The 21,196-nt window shown below is 38.5% G+C and overlaps 1 protein-coding gene across 3 annotated transcripts in view; it reads right to left on the bottom strand.

Annotated features, from left to right (window-relative positions):
* CADM2 (cell adhesion molecule 2) overlaps positions 1 to 21,196 on the bottom strand; it is a 1,053,908-nt gene that overhangs the window by 313,501 nt on the left and 719,211 nt on the right. For 2 of the 3 annotated variants that reach the window (XM_084621993.1, XM_084621992.1), the window contains one exon: positions 8,774 to 8,800. The exons of the other annotated variant lie outside the window; for it this stretch is intronic. In XM_084621993.1, the coding sequence (XP_084478119.1) occupies positions 8,774 to 8,800 (27 nt within the window). The remainder of the gene's footprint in view (positions 1 to 8,773; positions 8,801 to 21,196) is intronic. 3 annotated transcript variants of the gene reach the window in all.

The raw sequence follows: 21,196 nt of genomic DNA, 5'->3' as shown, positions 1-21,196 counted from the left end.
TTCACTCAGTCTGGCAGGGTGGTCAGCTGGTCCCTCTTGCCCATGTCCTACTGGGGTGTGTGGACTATCTCTTTATTCCTAGTAATCTGGTCCTGACGCCCAGGGGGTCTGAAAACCACCCTCAGTTCCTAAGTCTCTCAGGGGGTTGGTAGGGGTACCCCAGCTCACCCACTCCATTGGGTTCCAGCTCAGGGCCCTTAAGTCAGCTCACCACAATCAGGACACAGCAACTCCGGCCATGCCCTGTGCTCCTTCCTACCTCTCCTGCTTTCTGTAGGCTTTTCAGCCTGTTCGTCTGATCCTCCCTTCTCAGGATGCGGTCTTGGAGCTGCTTCTCAGCGGATTACTGGCAGGAGTTCCCTTCTCCAGCCTGCTTGCTCCTCTGGCAGCAGCCTTGCCCATCTGCTTCCCAGCTCTTTTATTCTCCCAGCTGCTGTGAAGCTGCCAATCAGCATTGCCCAACAGTACCTGCATTAACTCCTTGGTTGCTGGTCCAGCATGGGGTATATACACCCCATGACAGTCTCCCAAAAGAACACTTTCAATAACCACCTACACTTATTAACATGTCCACTGTTTTCAAGGGAACTCTTAAATATCTACCCTATTTTAAATCAATCTATCCCAGCAAAAGGACAATGAGATGTCTGTAGAAGAGGGAATGCTGTTTTATCTCAGTGATACTATAGTACCAGAATATTTCCTACCTAGGTCAGATCATGCTACTAAGACTGCCTTAACAACTTTTTGTAATCACCCTCTAAAGATGGAATCTGACAGGTTTTCATTTCTATTTGTCTCAGTGGTGAAAGCCTGTAACCATAAATAATGGGTCTTTGATATTACTCCTTTGAATTATGGAGTTTCCCTGACTCTGTATTGGATCTACATTTTTCAATATCTATACACTTCAACTGACTTGGATTTTTTACCATTATGATGCAGTATATCATTTTTATGCAGATGATACCCAGATTTATTTATCCTGCATAACACACCATTCTGTAACAAAGTACTGTCTGACTGATGTTAATAACTGAACAGCTCTGAACTTTTGGAAGATAATGCAAATAAGACAAATACTACTAGTTGGGTCTCTTTCGATGTTCAGTTCATTTACTTCATTTCCTGATGACAGGAAAAGCTTCTGTGGTGTCAGACAGGATTTGGAATTTAAGGCTACATTATGAACATAAGAGTGGCCCTGCTGAGTCAGACCAATGGTCCATCTAGCTCAGTACCCTGTTCTATGGCAGTAGTCGATGCCAGATGCTTCAGAAGGAATGCACAGGGCAATTATAGAGTAATCCATCCCTGTCATTCAGTCCCAGGTTCTGATAGTCAGAGATTTAGGGATACACAGAACATGGGGTAGCATCCCTGACCATCCTAGCTAATAGCCATGTATGGACCTATCTCACAGGTTTGGGCCCCTTGTTTTATGGAAGTATAATAGCTCCATAGAAAACTCTTCCCCTCAGCATTCTTGTTATGTGGCCGACTGTGTCTATTGTTTTTTCCACACACTAATTTTTAAAATGGTAATTCAGGCCCCTTTCACATCTAAATTAAATAACAGAAATGTGTCTGCAGGACCGATAGGTAACACATTGCACAGGATCTTGAAGGCGTTCCAAGCATATGTCCCCTTACATTAGAAACTACGAATGACTAGCAGTAAAGTTGATAATGATTACTAGATCACACTTATATATTGTACAAAATTTTGTGTGGTATAGACCCTTGCTATGTAAATAAGCACCCGTAGCAATCTCCTAAGTACCTTCTAAGGTAATTCCAAAATATATGGTGGTGCTGATCTTCTAGGGATTTCAGCATACTATGTTGTGTGTATTCCCAGAAAACAATGGGAATTTTCCACAAAACAGGTGTTATAAACCTATGAAATGTAGAGTTAAAGTTAAAAAGTAGTATAAAGTATAAAAATGCATACTTAAGGACTCAAATAACTTTAACTCTTCCCTGTAGTAATGCCATCATATGATTAAAGTACACCTAGTCCCAGATTAGATTAAATTTATTTTTGAAGACAGATTAGTTGTTTTTTTTTTCTTTTTTCTCCTTCCTTTCTGTCCTCCTCATGCCCCTGCTCACATACTCCACATTTCTCTTTCCTCATACCTACACTCCCAATTTCCCTTTCCATTTGCACTGTCTACATTCACTTGAACTTCAACCAATTTTTTTCCGCTTTCCTGTCCTCCATATTCCCCTCTCCAAGATTTCCTCTTCTTCCTGCACCCTCCAGCATTCCCCTGCAAATACAAACACATACTACACTCTAGTTTCCCGAAGCCTTCCACCTCATTAGTGCAAGCAGTAGCTTTTGAAAATAAATATTTAGGATGAATGGCTATTTTTCTTTTATTTTTCAAAATGGAACCTTCTTCTGTCAGTACAGATGGCACATACAGATGGCAAGACCACTTCATCTAGCGGGGAGGGATAGCTCAGTGGTTTGAGCATTGGCCTGCTAAACCCAGGGCTGAGAGTTCAATCCTTGAGGGGGCCATTTACGGATCTGCGGCAAAAATTGGGGATTGGTCCTGCTTTGAGCAGGAGGTTGGACTAGATGACCTCCTGAGGTCCCTTCCAACCCTGATAATCTATGATTCTATGATCATGGTCAGCACCAATTCAAAACTGCAGTGCCCAGTTTGGATGCCCAGCTTGGCTCTGAACCTTTCAAGCATTCTGGACCAGGCTTCCTGGAAGTGTTGAAGGCCAAAAGAGATTTAATACACTGTATCCAGAACCTGGATGCTCGTAGCAATATCTGCAAGCAGCTGTCACTGCAGAGACAGTCAAACTGCCCAAAGGCACTGCAAGAATGAGTCTTCCTTGTATATCAAAGACGTGGTTTTACCTCATCTGGAGTTTCAGTGATTCATAAACTCCAAGGCCAGAAGGGATTGTTCTGATCATCTAGTCTCACCTCCTGTATAATACAGACCATAGAACTTCCCCAAAATAATTCTGACAGCATATCTTATAGAAAAATATCCAATCTTGATTTAAATATTGCCAGTGACAGACAATCCACCATGATTCTTGGTAAATTGTTTCACTGGTTAATTACTCTCACCCATTAAAAATGTATGCCCTATTTCCCATCTGAATCTGTCTAGCTTCAACTTCCAGACACTGGATCATGTTACACCTTTCTCTGCTAGACTGAAGAGCCCATTCTCAATTTTTACCCCTAGGCAGGTACTTATAAACTGTAATCAAGTCAGCCCTTTACCTTCTCTTTTTTACAACAAACAGATTGAGCCTTGAGTCTATCACAATAAAGCATGTTTTCTAATCCTTGAATATTTCTTGTGGTTTTTCTCTGAACCCTCTCCAGTTTATCAACATCCTTTTGAATTGTGGACACCAAAACTGGACATGGTATTCTAGCAGCATTTGCAACAGTGCCAAATACAGAGGATAACCTCTATACTTGAGATTCCCATTTATGTATCCAAGGATCATATTAGCCCTTTTGGCCAGAGTGTCACATACAGAGCTCAAATTCAGCTGATTAGCCATCACGATCCCCAAATATTTTTCAGAGTCACTGCTTCCCAGGGTAGAGTCCCTGAGCCTGTAAGCATGGACAACATTCTTTCTTCTTAGATGTATGACTTTACCTTTGGGCATATTAAAACTCATATTTTTTGCTTGCACCCAAGAGATCCAGATCAGTCTGTATCAGTGACCTTCACTATTTATCACTCCCCCAATTTGTGTCATCTGCAAACGTTATCTGTAATGATTTTATGTTTTCTTTTAAGTCACTGATAAAATGTTAAATACCACAGGGCCAAGAACCAATCAGCTTGGCAAAGTTTTTTCTAGATACTAGAAAATACCAGGGAAAGTAGGAGATAAAACTATGAAACTCTCTATGAGCAAATAAGGAGGGAACCAAGACTCACCAAAGCAGGGAGAGCTGCAGGCTTCAACAATCCCATATGCTAACACATATGGTGCAGAACGAAGTCTGAGAGAACACTTCAAGAAGAGAATAGGCATAAGTGGACTCAAAATCTGGGGATGTAGCCAAGGCCAAAAGCACCAACAGACTGCTTGGAGTCAGTCACATAACTGTAGGTTCCTCCATTCTTTGGTTGGCAAGCATTGCTGTAGACTGACAGCATAGTAAGCCAACAAAGTGGCGAGGAGTTCCAGGACAGAGTCTCTCTAGAGCAGTGGTTCTTAATCTGGGGTGCACGCATCTCCTGCGGGTGCGAGATGCCCTTTCTGGGGGTGTGAGACATGCCAGATTTTTTTAGAAGGTAAATCATCAAAAACACAAATTAAGCATGGGCATGTAAGTGCAACTACTTTGTTTCATCAAACCTATGTATTTATTAACATTATACATTTTTTAACAATTACTGTAATATACAAACAAAAAATATTTTCAAGTTTTTAAGCTAATTGTAGTGAAATTATCTCACTACAAAATACAGTGTACCACCACGTTGCAGGGTATTTCTTGACGCATGCGCAGATGATGATGTGGCAGCACCGCGGCTTTGTTTGAATTCAGTTAGCCTCCAACTGTTAGCAGTTACATGGCAGATGTATTCACACACCTAAATGAACTCAACACGTCTATGCAAGGAACTGGGATGAACAAGGTAATGGCCAGAGAAAAGTTATCTACTTTTATTCGGAAACTTCCAGTTTGGATAAAGCGCGTTGAGAAAAGAAATTTCACTAACTTTCCTTTTCTTGAAGAAACAGTTGTTTCGGAAAATGAAGAAATGACCATCAAAACTGAAGTGACAAAGCCTTTGCAACAGCTGAGTGACTCTTTCCACGGATATTTTTCCGCTGGAGATCTTGATGTGGCAAAGAAATGGATAGATGGATAGAAATTTTAACCTGGATTCCATCCACAATAGTGATTTGATGAAAGATTATCTCATTGAATTACGAGCCAACGGCCGAATCCAAATGGATTTTGAGACAATGAAGCGTGAGAATTTCTGGTGTGCTCTACTAGCACCATTTCCACAACTGGCGAAGACAGCGCTGGAGATCCTTATGCCATTTGCGACTACATACGTGTGTGAGAGAGGATTTTCACCACCCTTACACATCAAAACAAAGGCCAGAAACCACTTAAAATGTGAGTGATGATGTGTGTGTGGCTATTTCAAAAAAAGTTCCTCGTTTCTTGAACTTCATTGAACAAAAGCAACAGCAGAAGAGTCACTGAGCTGGTAAACTTTAAAAAAGCGTGTAATTTTTCATGTATTCTTAATTTTACTGCAAAATTAAAATAAATATATAATTCTCTTTCATTCTATAGTTACGCTATATCTAGGTTTAAAGAACTGACCTACTTCAACAATTTTTGATAAGGGGTGCGAGAACATATTTTGAGAACCAAAGGGGTGCAGGCTGCAGTAAAGGTTAAGAACCATTGCTCTAGAGAGTGGTTCCATAAGAACTCATTCCTCAAACAGTCTCAGGAAGAAGCTCACTACAGCAGCACTGTGGGGTCCCTAGAATTCGGAGGGGACAAGGGTGAGATGCCCAGGGCTGAAACTAAAAGCACAGAACTTTGAGGATTGCCACCATGCCCACAAGTAGGGGCACAGACAACAAAAGTGGGAATCTGTTGAGATTACCGGGGATCTGCTGAGATTCGTATCAGCAGAGAAACTCCTCCTGGAGTGAAGTGTTCCTTCAACGGTTAGTGAGTTACAATTTCAAATGCAGTATTAGACAACTACCTGACAACTGAGTGTTGCACTTCAAGGGAATTAGAAATTGAAACTTCTTCACTACTCAGATAGAGCATTAAGAAGAAGCAGTGAGAGGCTACCTGCTTCACTCCTGACACCACAGAAGGTTATTTCTTTCTACAGCCACAGTGAATAAAGATGGGGCCATAGGATCAGTGTGGTGCTCAACTTCCTGAAGCTATTTGGTGCCTCTGTTTCGACATTGTGGGCGGTGAAGAAAAGAAAAAGCAGTGACTTCCCTGCAGCCACTGGAGAGGTGAGCAAGAAGAGACTGAGGAGAATGAACAGCCAAACCTTATAAAAGATTTGCGCTTGTTACAATGTTAAAATCACTTTACTATAAGATGGTTGCAGTGTATCTATTTAGCGTGTGTGTATTTGTGTGGGTGAAAAATGTGTGTCAATGTTCCTAGATGAGTGGAGCCTGTGTATACATTTGGTTCTCTTTATAGTTCCTAGTATGTGTCCATGCGTGGAAGTCCCTCTTATTTGACGGGCAGTGCATACATATGTGGGGCAAATGTTGGGTGTTGGAGTATTTCTTTATGGATACCAGTGGTTTGTGTCTGTGTGTGTGTTCTTCTTCGCTTGCTTATTCATTATGAAGTTCTGCAATAGTTTAACATTACTCCATAGCGTCACTGCTGACACTAGGAAATTTCATCTTATGCACACACAAAAGCACATTTTCAGTTAGATACTATGTACCTTGATTCCCCCAAGTTTAAAAATGCATGCAAAGTTTCAGCCAAAAAGGAGATTTTTTTCTTAAAAGAAAGTCATGCATGAGTGGAAACAAGTTGATCTCCAGCTTAATTAATGGTTTCACTATTGTAATACTGCAACAAAGCACAATCAGCCAACTAAATCAGATTCTACTTGAATTAGCTTTATTTATTTATTTTTGTATTTACATCTGAAAGCATTCAATTAATAATATTTATGTAATACTTAGATTTGTCAAATATGGAAAGTCCCAGTCTTATTAATCTCTCCTCATATGGCAGCTGTTCCATACCCCTAATAATTTCTGTTCCCCTTTTCTGAATCTTTTCCAAGTCCAATATATCTTTTTGAGATGGGATGCTCATATCTGCATGCAGTATTCGAGATGGGGGTGTACCATGGATTTATATAGTGGCAATATGATAAGTCAAATTTTACTCAACAATGTTCCTTCAGAGTTAAAAAAAATACATAAGGAACTATAAGTTAAGGATAAAACTTTAAAATCATCACTCTGTTAAAAATAGAAAAAAAATCAGAGATTTGGGAATCTTCAGGGTGAAAAGCACATTCTTAATGAAATGTTAACTACATTTGGAAATTCATAATCAGAAAAAAATCCCTGTGTATAACACAGATAAAATAGGGACTTCTACACCTTGATTCTGCAATTGGGCCCACACTGTCAGACCTGCTACAAAGCAGTCTAACATATATCATATCTCTTTTTAAATTATTAAAAATAATGGAGGAGAAAACAATGGGAGAAGAAGAAATTGTAGGGGAAACTTGAAACATAACTTAGTAACTTTAAAATATTGAATGGTATTAAGGAATCTTGTATTTTTTACGGATTAATTGGTGCCCAGGTACGACTCCATCATAGGTCCTAAATACATATTCAATCCACCACAGCCACACACCTATTTTTAGCGCAATAGGTTTGAGTTGGTGAGTGTATATTTACCTGAGCTGGAAATTACACCTCCCAGCTGCAGTGCAGATGTCCCCATGGCTTGCACAAGTCCAGGCAGGGTGGAAGGATTTGTTTTAGTATACTACATAGCCCAGAAGGGGTGAAGAGTCTGTGAAGAACCTGGCCAGTAGGGCTGGAAAATTTTACATTTATTTGGGTTCATTTAGGATTTGGGGCATCCCACAAGGGGTGGAACTTTAATGTGACCTCATCAGAAACAAAAAACACTTCAAATCAGAAGGTGTTACAGGCTGGGTAGATTGGTCGAACACCAAAAGGGAAACAGAGGCAAAGCCACTGTTGTACTGCACCACATCCTAAAGGGTTATGACACTACAATATCAGAACAAGAAATAAAATTCTGATTGGTCCAACAGCATCTAAGAGTGGTCAGAATGAGAGAAATTCCTTTATGTCTAGGAGTAAAGTAGTCAGTACTTCAGATATATGAAAGTGAGGTAACAATTTATAATCTTTTCTTCATGGCTAATTTTTGAAGATAAAATGTTCATAATTACGTTTTATTTCTTTGTAGACTGACTCCCTTTCTTCACACTCCTCCTGATTCTATGATGAAGTTATAATTCTCTGTTTATAAGATTATAGTATGTTTCCGGGGCATGGGTATGCTGTCATAAATAAAGAATTATGATCTTTTTCTACTCGTGTAGAAAGAAGAGGGGAATGGTTTGGAGGCATTAAGGTTCTCTACTCACAAATAGTTAAGACTTTTATGACAGGGTCTAGAGACAAAAAATATATATATAGAATAGTTAAACATTACTTATTGGCATAGGGACAAAGAGTACTGGGACTAACAGCACTCCCTGGCTTGAAGTGGTTTCCATCATAAACAGGGTTCACAAATTGGTTAATTGGCTCTGAGCACCCCTGCTTATTAGGCATTTTTGAATATATAAGAAGTTTTAGCTTTTATATAGATCTTGATTTAAAAAAATGAAAATAGCTTTATCTTACTATGAAACATATGAAAGAGAGCAAACTGTAGGGTATATGGTTTATATTTATCCATTTAGCCAACTTATTTTTTTTAATGTTTCCCGTCATACTGTAGCAACTCTAGCAACCTACAGTATAAAAACAGAGTGATGGCTGATAACTAGTAGTAAACACTTTGCATTTATAGGCAATTATAGAAGCCCAAACGGGTAATCTATCAGAGCATAACTCTGATAGATGCCTTTGCCAGATTTGTAATTAAGAAAAAAAAGATACTTCGAGTGAGATAATGTGTACTGCAGAACCATGCAATGAAAATCAAAGAGCAGAAGTGGAAACTCACCTTTAACTTTGTTCTTAGTAGCAGCCGCTGGAACCAAGGGAAAGATTGCACAAGGAGAAGAGAACAAAGATAGATTAGACAGAGGGTCTACTTACTAAGAATACAGAGAAACGTTATCAATATTGATTCAGAGCTAACAAAAACTATTTCTAACATTATTTGACCAATTTACTTGAGGTTTCTTCTGACTGATGGTTCTGTCAAGAGAGTTGACCTGTGTTTTTAATTTAGTTAGTATATGACCAAAAAACAAACAAACCCCAAACCCCCCAAAGACCTTGGAAAGTATCGCAAGAAGTACTGTAAAATCATTTAGCATTAATCATAAATAGCAGTTTCAACATTATACATATTTCCAAACTCTAAAAATGTATTAGTCTTACAGGACAGTTTTCCCTGTGAGTGCTCCATGCTGGATTGCATAAACCACATGGCAGGCATTAATTCCCTGAAAATAGGCTAAATCTTACATTTGTGCAGGGATATGTAGACGGAAGTTTGTCTAAAGATTTTACAGGCATATAACCAAATAATCTGACAGCTCTGAAAATACATATCCAATAGTTGCTTATCTATGTTATATAACACTTTTAACCTAAACATATTATGACTGTGCTGTCATCCTGCCTAATCCTGCATCCACTGAAGTGGACCAGTGCAGAATCAAAGCCTATTGTGCACAGCCATGAAGGAGAGTAAAGGGTTCCCACTCCCTTAGATGGCTGCATATATTGTGCATGGATTTTGGCTCTTGTCAGAATGGGAGAGATGGGGCTGAGAGCCAATACTTCCTCGCATTAGAAAATGAGAGTGAGGAGGAAGAGAGAGGAGAAACAGGAATAGGTACAGCCATGGCTCATTTCCTTCCCATGCACCAGCCACCCAAGCTGGTTGGATATGCCAGGCAGCAGGAGCATGCTGTGTCTTGTCAAGGACTCAAATTGAGTGAAAAAGAGGAGCTCTAGAGAAATTGTGCCTCAGATGGGTGTCTGAGGCACAATGACAGCAATGCTCCTCTGGAGTGGGACAGCTACACATCCTCCATACTCAGGATGGTATGTAAGTGTACAATCTAGCCATAAACATGAAGAAACACATGAAGTGTATTTCCACATTTGCCTTCCCTCCCCTAAATTTTCTAAAGATCATCACGAGAACTACCTTCCATTACCCAGGCCATATGCCTACTAGTGCAATACATAATATAGAAGTATTAATAATCAGAGACTGAAATTTAACCTGAGCCACTCTTGTCAAATTTAGATTGCACTAAGATACTATGGGCAAGACTGTGCCTTTCAGCTCAGCCCAAGGCATAGGGTGCACTGTGACACTGCACTGCCCCATAAGGAACTTTGTGGAGGAATTGTGTCTCAGAAACTCACAACTCCTACTCTGATACCCCCTTGGTTGGGGAAGGGAGAGAGTTATTTCACCCCTTTTTGGGGTGCATCTTACTCCCACTATGCACCTAGCCACCTACTCTTTCCAGCGGGTATGGGGAAGGAAGAACCAAGAGAGAAGAATCAAGGCTCATCAAACCCCCCACTCCTTTCTGCACCTTCTACTTTCAATTGTTCACAAGTGGGAGTTTCAAGCAGCTCTTGCGTTCTTCCCACAGCCAGAGCCATTCCAGCAGCCCTCCTTTGGCCAGGCAAGTAAGTGGTAGGGATGGGGGGGTAAAGAACAATCTAACAGTGAGCCAGACCCATCCTAATTCAAGACTGTAACTATACAACTCAGCCGCAAAGTATTTGTGGTTCACTATATTTTAATTATCCACAATATTTAATGGTTTTGAAAATCCTGAGTGTGCCATGAGACCTGAAGAATAAGTATCTACAGTACACTAGTAAATAAAGGACAGGCATAAGTGAGGCTGTACAGTATAATTGGAAGTAGGCCAAACTACCAGGCTTGTTAGCCCAATTATAATTTTCTGCATATTCAATGCAAGTGGCCTAGATGACAGTGATGTTCTTACAAATGTCATGTTCGATACTTGTAAGGTTTATTTTCCCATTGACAGGATGGTCCAGTTACAAGTCAATTGGTAAAGTTCACACCACACAACAGCCAAATTAGCTGAAAGTTGTCTTTACAAATATATTTCTGTCTACTGCATGGAACCAGCTGGGGCTCTTTTCATCAATGTTAAACCCAGCACCTGATGCCGGGCAGGGACAGAATTATTTTTCCTCTGTTCTCACTTATATGGATATTTTCTTTTCTTTAGGTGGGAAAATACTTTCCTTTTTAATATCTATTTTTCCCTTATTATTCTCTCTGAATTTCCTGCAGTGAGGCACACTACAGAGAAGTACTTGTTTTAAAGGAGCTATTTTCCCCCTCATCTCCTAAAATGTCTTGATATCTTTTTATCCTCCTCTTATCGTTCCACCAAACAGGAGGGAGGAAGGCAAAGAGAAATTTGTCAACGTTGATATTATCAAAATTGCAAACTGAAAAAGGAGGGATGGTCTTGTGATTAAAACACAAGATGGGAGCTCAGAGAGTGAAATTCTGACCTCACTGAAATCAATGGTAAAACTCCCATTTACTTCAATAGTGCCAGGATTTCACCCAGAATATCTGTGTTCAGCTTCTGGCTGCATCACAAGATGTCCTATGTAATTTTGATAGGCCACTTAATCTCTCTCTGTGCCTCAGCTATCATCTGGGATCATAACACTCCCTTTCTTCCACCTTTCCTCCCTTTGTCTGTCTGATTTATTTAGTTGGTAAGCTCTTTGAGGAAAGGATGGGCTCTTAGTACTGAATGTACACCGGAAGGAAGTAAGCCAGTACAGCATACTGGTAAAAAGTGGCCAGCGATTTAAAAGGGCCTGGGGCTCCAGCTACCACTGCCACTACTGCAGCAGCAGCTGGAGACCCGGGCCCTTCAAATTGCCGCTGGAGCCCCGGGCAGCACGGGCCAGGCAGCGTGGAAGGGCTGCCTGGGGGACAGTTTCAGAAAATTAAATTTCAATATTTCCTGATATTTTAAAGTAAATAATTGACAATGAAACTTATTAGCTGTAGCGTTGGTGCTCTCTTCTCTGAGATGGATTTGGAGCTGCCTGCAATAATTTATGAATACTATATCTTGACCTGGTTATTGGGATATTTACTGTATGACTATCTTGGACTAAATCAACAGATCTGCTGGGAAACAAAGGTGAAAGCAAGACTATGACTTGAGGTAACACATCCCTCAACAAACACTTTGGGGGAAGGTAGTTGCAAAACACTGAAGAGATAATACAATGGCCTTTGGCACTGATGTTCTGGCTTGACCTGCTGGGGAACTCATAAAACTGGTTTTGGACAGCGGGTCCAGGCTTTGAAAGTGAGAACAAAGACCTTTGGCTGGTTTTAAAGAGGCTTTCAAGGCCAGAGGAAGAGAAAGTTAAGAAGAAGAAACAGAGTCAGTCCTACAAGAAGTTTGGACCTGGGGTAAGATAGGCCTGCCAAGGAAGGAGTGGGTATGACAGACATGCATGTAGAACTTTTGTTGTCTTCTCTTATGTTTTGATCCTACCATTAACATTAAACAATACTTTATTTTAAGAAGGCTATTTTGGGTCACTGTAACAAACTGGACACAGGCTCCTAAAGGGAAGAAAAGCAGGTGCCCAAACCTAGCTGAACCTGTGGTTTAAGAATGATCGAATATACACTATATTATAGAGTATGGCCCAATTCAGGAATGGGAGAATCACCAGATTACAAATTTCACAAAACTCTGCTAAATTAAAAATATCTTTTTGCTATGATAATGGCAAAATACTTCTCCCCTTATCTCAGCTTAAATAAATTAATAACAACTTGTTAAAAAAAACAGAATTCATTTCCTGTAGGTGAAAACTGGGTTCAATAATACATTGAGTGTTTTATTTTTTTATTATATATCTTTCTGAGTTTTTGCTTTTGTATGCCAACATTTCTAAATTACATTATTTGAAAAATGATAGCTACTAGATGCTCAATATTTTCCCCATACTCAGCTGTCTCTATGGTGTTAATTTTTATGGACATTTTTATAAGTATTTTATATAGATTTTATTTATTTCTTCTCTTTTATGTGATTTATTATTCAGTTTTGGATTTTGTCTTTTGAGAGACTATGTCCTTGTAATTATTTCAATAGCTCAATAAAAATAAATGGGGAGAAGATACATTTCCATCTGTTGTCCAGCTTACCTAACATTTTTCTGGTGAAAGTGAAACGATCTGGAGGATGGTGTGGATTGCACCCTCAGCAAGTTTGCAGATGACATTAAACTGGGAGGAGAGGTAGATACTCTGGAGGGTAGGGATAGGATACAGAGGGAGCTAGACAAATTAGAGGATTGGGCCAAAAGAAATCTGATGAGGTTCAACAAGGACAAGTGCAGAGTCCTGCACTTAGGACGGAAGAATCCCATGCACTGCTACAGACTAGGGACCGGATGGCTTGGCAGCAGTTCTGCAGAAAAGGACCTAGGGGTTACAGTGGATGAGAAGCTGGATATGAGTCAACAGTGTGCCCTTGATGCCAAGAAGGCCAATGGCATTTTGGGATGTATATGTAGGGGCATTGCCAGCAAATCGAGGAACGTGATCATTCCCCTCTATTCAACATTGGTGAGGCCTCATCTGGAATACTGTGTCCAGTTTTGGGCCCCACACTACAGGAAGGATGTGGAAAAATTGGAAAGAGTCCAACGGAGGGCAACAAAAATGATTAGGGGACTAGAACACATGACTTATCAGGAGAGACTGAGGGAACTGGGATTGTTTAGTCTGCGGCAGAGAAGAATGAGCGGGGATTTGATAGCTGCCTTCAACTGCCTGAAAGGAGGTTCCAAAGAGTATGGATCTAGACAGTTCTCAGTGGTAGCTGATGACAGAACAAGGAGTAATGGTCTCAAGTTGCAGTGGGGGAGGTTTAGGTTGGATATTAGGAAAAACTTTTTCACTAGGAGGGTGGTGAAACACTGGAATGTGTTACCTAAGGAGGTGGTGGAATCTCCTTCCTTAGATATTTTTAAGGTCAGGCTTGACAAAGTCCTGGCTGGGATGATTTAGTTGGGGATTGGTCCTGCTTTGAGCAGGGGTTGGACTAGATGACCTCCTGAGGTCCCTTCCAACCCTGATATTCTATGATTCTACGAAGAGACAGGAAAGCCATGTATGTTTAGGTCCTTGAGAAAGGCCTTCAGGTCAAGAAAGTGTCTTTGGTCTCATCTCGCTTTTATATCATATATGTTATTTATGCAGCTAATTAAGTTGCTCAGTACACTTCTAATACAACATGACAGCTCCGTGGTTTCAAAAAAGGAAGGAACATGAAAGCCACTCACATAATCAATATGTTTGCCCTCTCCAGGAATTTCCTCACATTCATAGCCCATCAAAAAGATCCTTGTGCCTAAACCTCCAAATATGTGGAATTACTATTAACGTCAATGGAAACCACAAACATGATAGATATTCACATTTGAGCCCTTCACTGGTTTAAAAAAAAACATTGCTTCCACTTGATTTTCATGTTTACACCAATTCATATACACAGACTATTACTAGAGCTAGATGAACTATTGATAAGAAAAATATTTAGACACAAATGGCCAGTTTTCATGTTCACAAAATTATATATATATATATATATATATATATATATATATATATATATATATATATATATATATGTGGAGATAATTTTTCTACAAATTTGATTTTTTTCCAGTCAAATTTCCTGTGAATGCTCTCTTGCCTATTAGGTTGACTGAAAAAAACATGTCTTAAGTACTGGTCTGAACTGTTGTTTTTTTTAATTGAACTGGGTTGATTGGTTGTGACGAATCACATAAATAATATGGTATAACTTTTGATTCTCTAATTGGGTGAGCTTAGCCTGTGAGACCAGGAGGACTAGCACAAACCCATTCTGACTCATTTTCTCAGGAGGATTTTTGTGCCTCTTTAAGCCAATCTGAAAAAAAAAATGCTCATGGCAGTTGCAGACAGTGGCTATGAATCAGTCTGTGTGTGCTAGGAACAATATTCTATTGCCTTCGCTTTCCTGAAGATCCTCTCAGATTTCAGAGAAGCCCTATCAGCTTCTCAAAAACACTGGATGTAGTCCATCAACCAATGAGTCTACTGAGGTGGAAGTGGGGGACAGGGGTGGCTTAGGTCACCTGCCCACAAGAAGGCAAGGGTTGGGAGGGGATTATATGGGGACAGAGAGCCACATGGTTTGACAGGGTCCTTCCTAGGTTTGGATAGAGAGATTCTCCACCACTAGATTTGTATACAGGTGGCTATGGTGAAGCCCTTGGCCTCACACTTGATTCTTTTCACCATTCCTGCCCACAGTTCTATGTATCTTGACTGGAATGTTCAGGGCCTCTTATAAATCTATGGGCTACATCTAGCCATGTAATCAGCGTTCATATCTTCCTGATCAGTTCCATCTCCAGTTGATTTGTTGTGCTTTTATGTGTGCACATATTTATATGTAATATATTACAAAGGCTTCTGTGACTTTCTCTGGTATGCTCTATAAATGCATACTTCTTTCCACAAGCCAACATTACCAAAGATGAGGACCAAAGTAATTTCAAAATGGCAAAATTAGGATTAAATAATTCATAAGCACATTTGTGGGGAAAAAATTAGGGAATTTTTAGGCACTCAAAATTCAGTGGAGGTTTTTTCCCTCCAAGGGCTTAAAAACCATGTCAAATGAATTGGCAGAAGTATTTGCATGAAATTTTGCAAGAAACAGAAACTAATACATTTTTAGTGTCTCTAACTGTAACATTATATATGTTTACTTTCTGTATTGGCAGCTTACAACTAGAAATTCAGAACAGATCTTCTATATTTTGACTCTTGTATTATAAAAGGGGTGGGGGGGGGAGAAGCTAAATCTGGGAAAAAATAATAGCTACATAAAAAATAAGTCCAAACACAATAAATCTTTCTCAAAAGGCCCTGCAATACAGCATCTGCAAGTTCCTACTCTGATGCATAAATTACTATATATGGAAAATAATATGATTCTTGCTAATAGGTGCTATTGAATATATACAGTCTGATCCAAAGCCCACTGAAATATCTAGACAGATGCCAATCAGGTTCAATGGGCTTAGGATCTGAGCCATAATTAGCAATGACCGTTGGGTTACCAATTTATGATGAATTGTGTAAAAACCTTGTGGAATTGGAGAGGATTCAGAAAAGAGACAAGAGAATGATTAAAGGATTAGAAAATATGCCATATAATGATAGAATCAGCTAGTTCAATCTATTTTGCTTAATAAACAAAAGGTTAAGGGGTGACTTGATTACAGTATGTAAGTACGTACATGGGAAACAAATACTCTTCAGTCTAGCAGAGAAAGGTATGACACAATGTCTGGAAGTTGAAGCTAGACAAATTCAGTTTGGAAATATGGCATAACTTTTTAATGGTGAGAGTAATTAACCATTAAAACATTTATCAAATGTTGTGGTGGATTCTCTATTACTGATCATTTTAAAGTCAAAACTGGATTTTTCCCTCAAAGATATGCTATAGGAATTATTTTGGGGATGTTCTATGGCCTGTGTTATACAGGAGGTCAAGACTAGATGGTCACAAATGGGCCCTTCTGTCCTTAGAATCTATTAAAGCCTCCATGCAATCCAGAAATAAAAGCTTCACACCTTATATAGTATGTGGATACCATTAATGACCAAATACCTTATTACATACATGTGACTACTTACTGGGACTGTTTTAAAAGAATCTGTAAGATCTCTAAGTAGAATGCAGTAACACAGAAATTGCCAAACCCGAACAAACTGTTAGTTCATCTATTCTACTATACTACGTCTGGCAGTAATTTCTATTTGATTTTTCAGTTTCTTCAGTGGAAGACACAAACTAACATCCCCAACAACAGCATTCCCACCCTAATGTGCTATGCTATGGGGTAACAATGTTTAACAAAAGTTACTTTTAAAAGGTATTTTACTGTTTAGATTTTATTTATGCTAGTGACTGGTTCAGGGTATATTTTATTAGATAAAGCTTTGAAAAGAAACATGCAGAAAGAGCAGCATGTCCAACATTATTTCCCAATGCTGCAACTTCATGTAATGAGACATCAGTTTCCTGGATTTAAAGCATCTTTTGTTTCAATCAATGTCATGAAAAATAGGTTTTAAAAGTATTAATTAATGATCTAGTACAATGACAGGGACAAGAAAGCTATAATAATTATAAATATCTTTCACATTTATGTCATGCTGAATAACATCTTCATTTTTTAAAAAAAATATGACACTAGTTTAACATATGCATTGAGTCTTCTGGCTATGTGGTAAATTAGTAACTGTAGGATACTGAAGAATATTCAGCTCCATAGTCAGTCTAAGAAGCATGCTATAAATATAGTAATTTTCTCCTGCATATTCATCATAAATAACATGGAGGAGATCAGTAGTATCATCTTGGAGCATAAACCTTGCTAGAGTGCAGGATTCCAGCTGGAGATAATATCAAATTAGTTGAGGAGATTTTGAAGTCTGAAATACATTACACAGTATATTACTGTTTGGTGAGACTTGAAGATGAATATAATCATATCCTAAAGGTTCCTGTAAAAGGAATCTAGATAACGTGATTTGCCTGTCTCACAATACTACTTTTATGTGTGTTATAATGCAACTAGACACACAACTTCTACAGGCAATACAAATTGCAAGCCAGCAATTTATTACCATGTAACAGCTGGGTTTCTATAAAATACTGAGCAAGTATTACTTGCACAAATATAATACAAAAATAAATGCCTCTGGTCTTCAATTTAATATTTAACTAAGGTATCAAAACAATTCTGGAAATACTCATTAAAGAAATACTGTCAAGTACTAATTTAAAACGCCCCACCATATTATATTAGATTATGTCCTGCAAATTCTAAAGACTTATTTCTGCCTCCAAATCAACTTTGCAGATATTTTAAGCATCTGAAGATCTTTAATATACTGTCAGCACATCTTGTGACCTATAAATATTTTTTCATCATGCAAAAAGTGTGTATACACAGTTCAACACAGAGCCTCTGTATTTATATTAGCTCACCAACAACTGGAGAAGGGATGGGGATGGATACATTTAGATGAATTTAGCAAAAACACGTAAGAACAAATTGGGCCCAGAGTTAAGGTTGATAATCAACAGTGAGTGCTGCAGAAGCATAGCGATGGGGAACTGGCTGGATTTCTTAACTGTTCATTTTATTTATTTAAACAAAAGTTTTAGAATTATTAGTATTTTAAGAAGTGTAATTTTGGGCATTTAGCTGATCTCCAGTGAGACATACTTTCAAATTTACCTCTTTTTCAATCAAGTTTGTGTTTGTGAATTGTAAATTTCCTTTACATTTCAATAGTCATTTAAAATTATCTTTAAAGATTCTCCACACTATTTACTGCATTTCAGTCTATTTTGTCAAGAAATATATGGAAAACTTTTATCCCAGTCTTGACCTAATACATTATAATTGCTCCTCTAGGACCTTTTAAAGAGTGGATATTAAATCTGATGGAATGTAATGGCCCCTTTGGAGCCTTGAAGTCTGTTGTATAATTTACAGTCGTTAGTCTAATAATCAAATAATTATATATAAATAATTATATATCAACTGTATTTATGTAATGATAAATTATTCGGTGAAGTATATTTTAAAGGCCTGTTTGTGCCTCTTTATAGAGACACTTGAAACAATATGAAATGGCTGATCATTGTTCAAAAATTTTTGAACAATTACTGCAGATCTTCATCTTCTATATGAAATCTAATTTAACCAAGTGTCCCAATATCTAAAGATATTGATCTACTTTATAACCATAATAAAAATATTACTTTATATTTATTATACACTGTGTCATCCATGCCACAGTTACCAACTTTCATGCGGTAAATAAGCACCCCGGCTTTCACAATAAGCCAAAAAACAAGCTAATCCCATTTCAAAACAAGGCCAAAACAAGCCAATCACTAAGAACCCCAACACTCTGTGTGACTAGATCCCTCTGGCATGTGGTGGGCCTGCTGTGCACCACTGACTGTCTTCCTCCCTTTCCCCTGTTTGCCCCCTGCCTCTGCTTCTCCCCTACCACCTTGTCCCTTCTTGCTGGGAACTGATTTTAAAAAAAAGAAATGACAAGCAGTAAGCTACAAGCCAAACGAGCAACAAGTGGCAAGCCAAAAACTAGCCAACAAGCAACTCACAAGCCAATTAAGCCAAAAACAAGCTCAATTTCTGTATTTTTTCATGGGTTTGGCATGTCTGATCCATGCCTTCTTTTTATCTTTCCTATAAGACAATACTTCTGGCCCAAGTATCAGTTTTGTTGCTCTTCACTGAATTAACTCTATTTCCTCAATATCTTTCTAGTACTGAGTGTCCCAGCACTGTATCCACACTTTTGCAATAAAAATTGTAAAGGCACTGTGTGTTGCACCCCAAAGTTTGAATGAGAACTATTATATACCAACTTCCTTCCACTCACCCTCTCTCTCTCTTTCACACACACAGAATTATTTGCTAATAATTAAAACATGATGACTTGCTATTAGCAGTTATCTTTATATGTGCTTTACACAACAGGACCCCATTTCAAAAGAGTGAACGTGGCTTTTGTATTGCCATATTGCATTGCAAGCTCATATCCAATTTGTCGTCTACTAGTGCCCTGAGGATGAAAATCACCCTTTGTGCAGAGAGCTTCCACAAGACATATTCCACTTAAGCCTTAAAAAATGTGTTAAATTGGATTTAAGTGGTGCATAAACTTTGTAGTGGCACAATGATCAGGGGAGAATTTTACCCTTATGCTAGACCCTTTTTGACATCTGCTTCCATTGAATGATTGAGATCTTTAAACCAATCATGTGTATTACATTTGTATTTTTCCATGTTACATCCTATTAGATTTCCTGTTTGTACTTCCAGCCTCACTCTGTAGATTTCTATCCACATTGGGAATGCTTAATAGCTATGTGAGAAATTATGCAACTATAACATTATAAGAAGCAGAGCTAGAGATTGTACAAAAGATTCACCAATTCAAGATTGAAGATTAGTATCCGAAGGCATTTTGAGAAGTACAGGCAGCTAGTTCTTTATTAGGAATAGAATGAGGGAATGCAGAATCTCAAGAGTACAAATTACACACTGAATTCTTCAAACTCTAAAATATCCATTAATGGGATTTGGTTTTGTTTAGACAGAAGAGGAAAAGATATCATCATCATAACTGTGTGTGTGTAGCACTGTTAAACAGGTATTTGAAAGTGAACATTTTTATAGACGCTACAATTTTCTGGAATGTTGTGATATTAATATTTAGCTTTGCCACAATTTCCTTTGTTCCTAACATTAAAATCATAGCTTACTTATTTACATTTTTGCTGTACTGCAGCTGTTTGTGGAAGACACCCAAATCAGATTATTAAAGTGCCATTTGGAATTAGGCACCTAAATACCTTTAAAATTATGGTCCTTAATACTTAAGGACACACCCAATGAGTTAATGTAGGTTTTATTACACCTGCTATTACTGCTATCTGTCTGTGTCACTGTTGGGGCTTGCTCTACATTTAAAAGTTATGTTGGCGTAGCTACATCAGTCGGGGGCATGGAAAAAAACCACGCCCCTGTCCAACATAGCTATTCCAACAAAATCCCCAGGAAAATGCAGCTATGCCGACTGAAGAGGGTATCTGTCAATGTAGCTAAGGTTGTTTGAGGAGATGATGTTCCTACACCAACAGAAAAACTCCTTCTCTCGGTATACACTGTGTCTACACTAGGAGGCTATGGTGACATAGTTACACCAACATAGGCTCCCTCGTGTAGACACAGCCTGGCTCAGTACGGACAATTCATGACTGCATCATAGAAGCGGTCAACTGTTTTTGGCAACTGTATAGAGAATATTGGGATTTTTTGCTATCTGGCGAAGTACAGAAAGCATTTTAGGATTGTGGAATGAGCATATTTGGCTGGATGTTTCTGTTAAAATGATAAACAGTTATACAGTTAACAATATTGATTTTCAAACTGTCCTCTTCAGCTTTCAACTACCCAACTGAAATGAACAGGGCAATTCACACCTCTCAATGCTATTGTTTCAAGCCATTTGCCATCTCAGGAAGACAACACTGCTTCAATTTAACTCAGTTCATTATATTATATACATATATATATAATTCTTTTTATATTAAATCTTTAAATTCTACAATAAGTAATGGATTATGAGGCAGATTCTCCAGCTGCAGAATAAACAGGCACCCTGACCATAGCTCACTTCTGGATTCAGTAGCATATTTAAAACATTTGAAGAGCACAGAATTTCTGTCAGAAAAAATGGTTAGTT

This window comes from Lepidochelys olivacea (assembly GCF_965140295.1).
Source record: "Lepidochelys olivacea isolate rLepOli2 genome assembly, chromosome: 1".
Lineage (NCBI taxonomy): Eukaryota > Metazoa > Chordata > Testudines > Cheloniidae > Lepidochelys > Lepidochelys olivacea.
The sequence above is the reverse complement of the archived record's forward strand: the minus strand, read 5'-3'. Positions and strand labels throughout refer to the sequence as shown.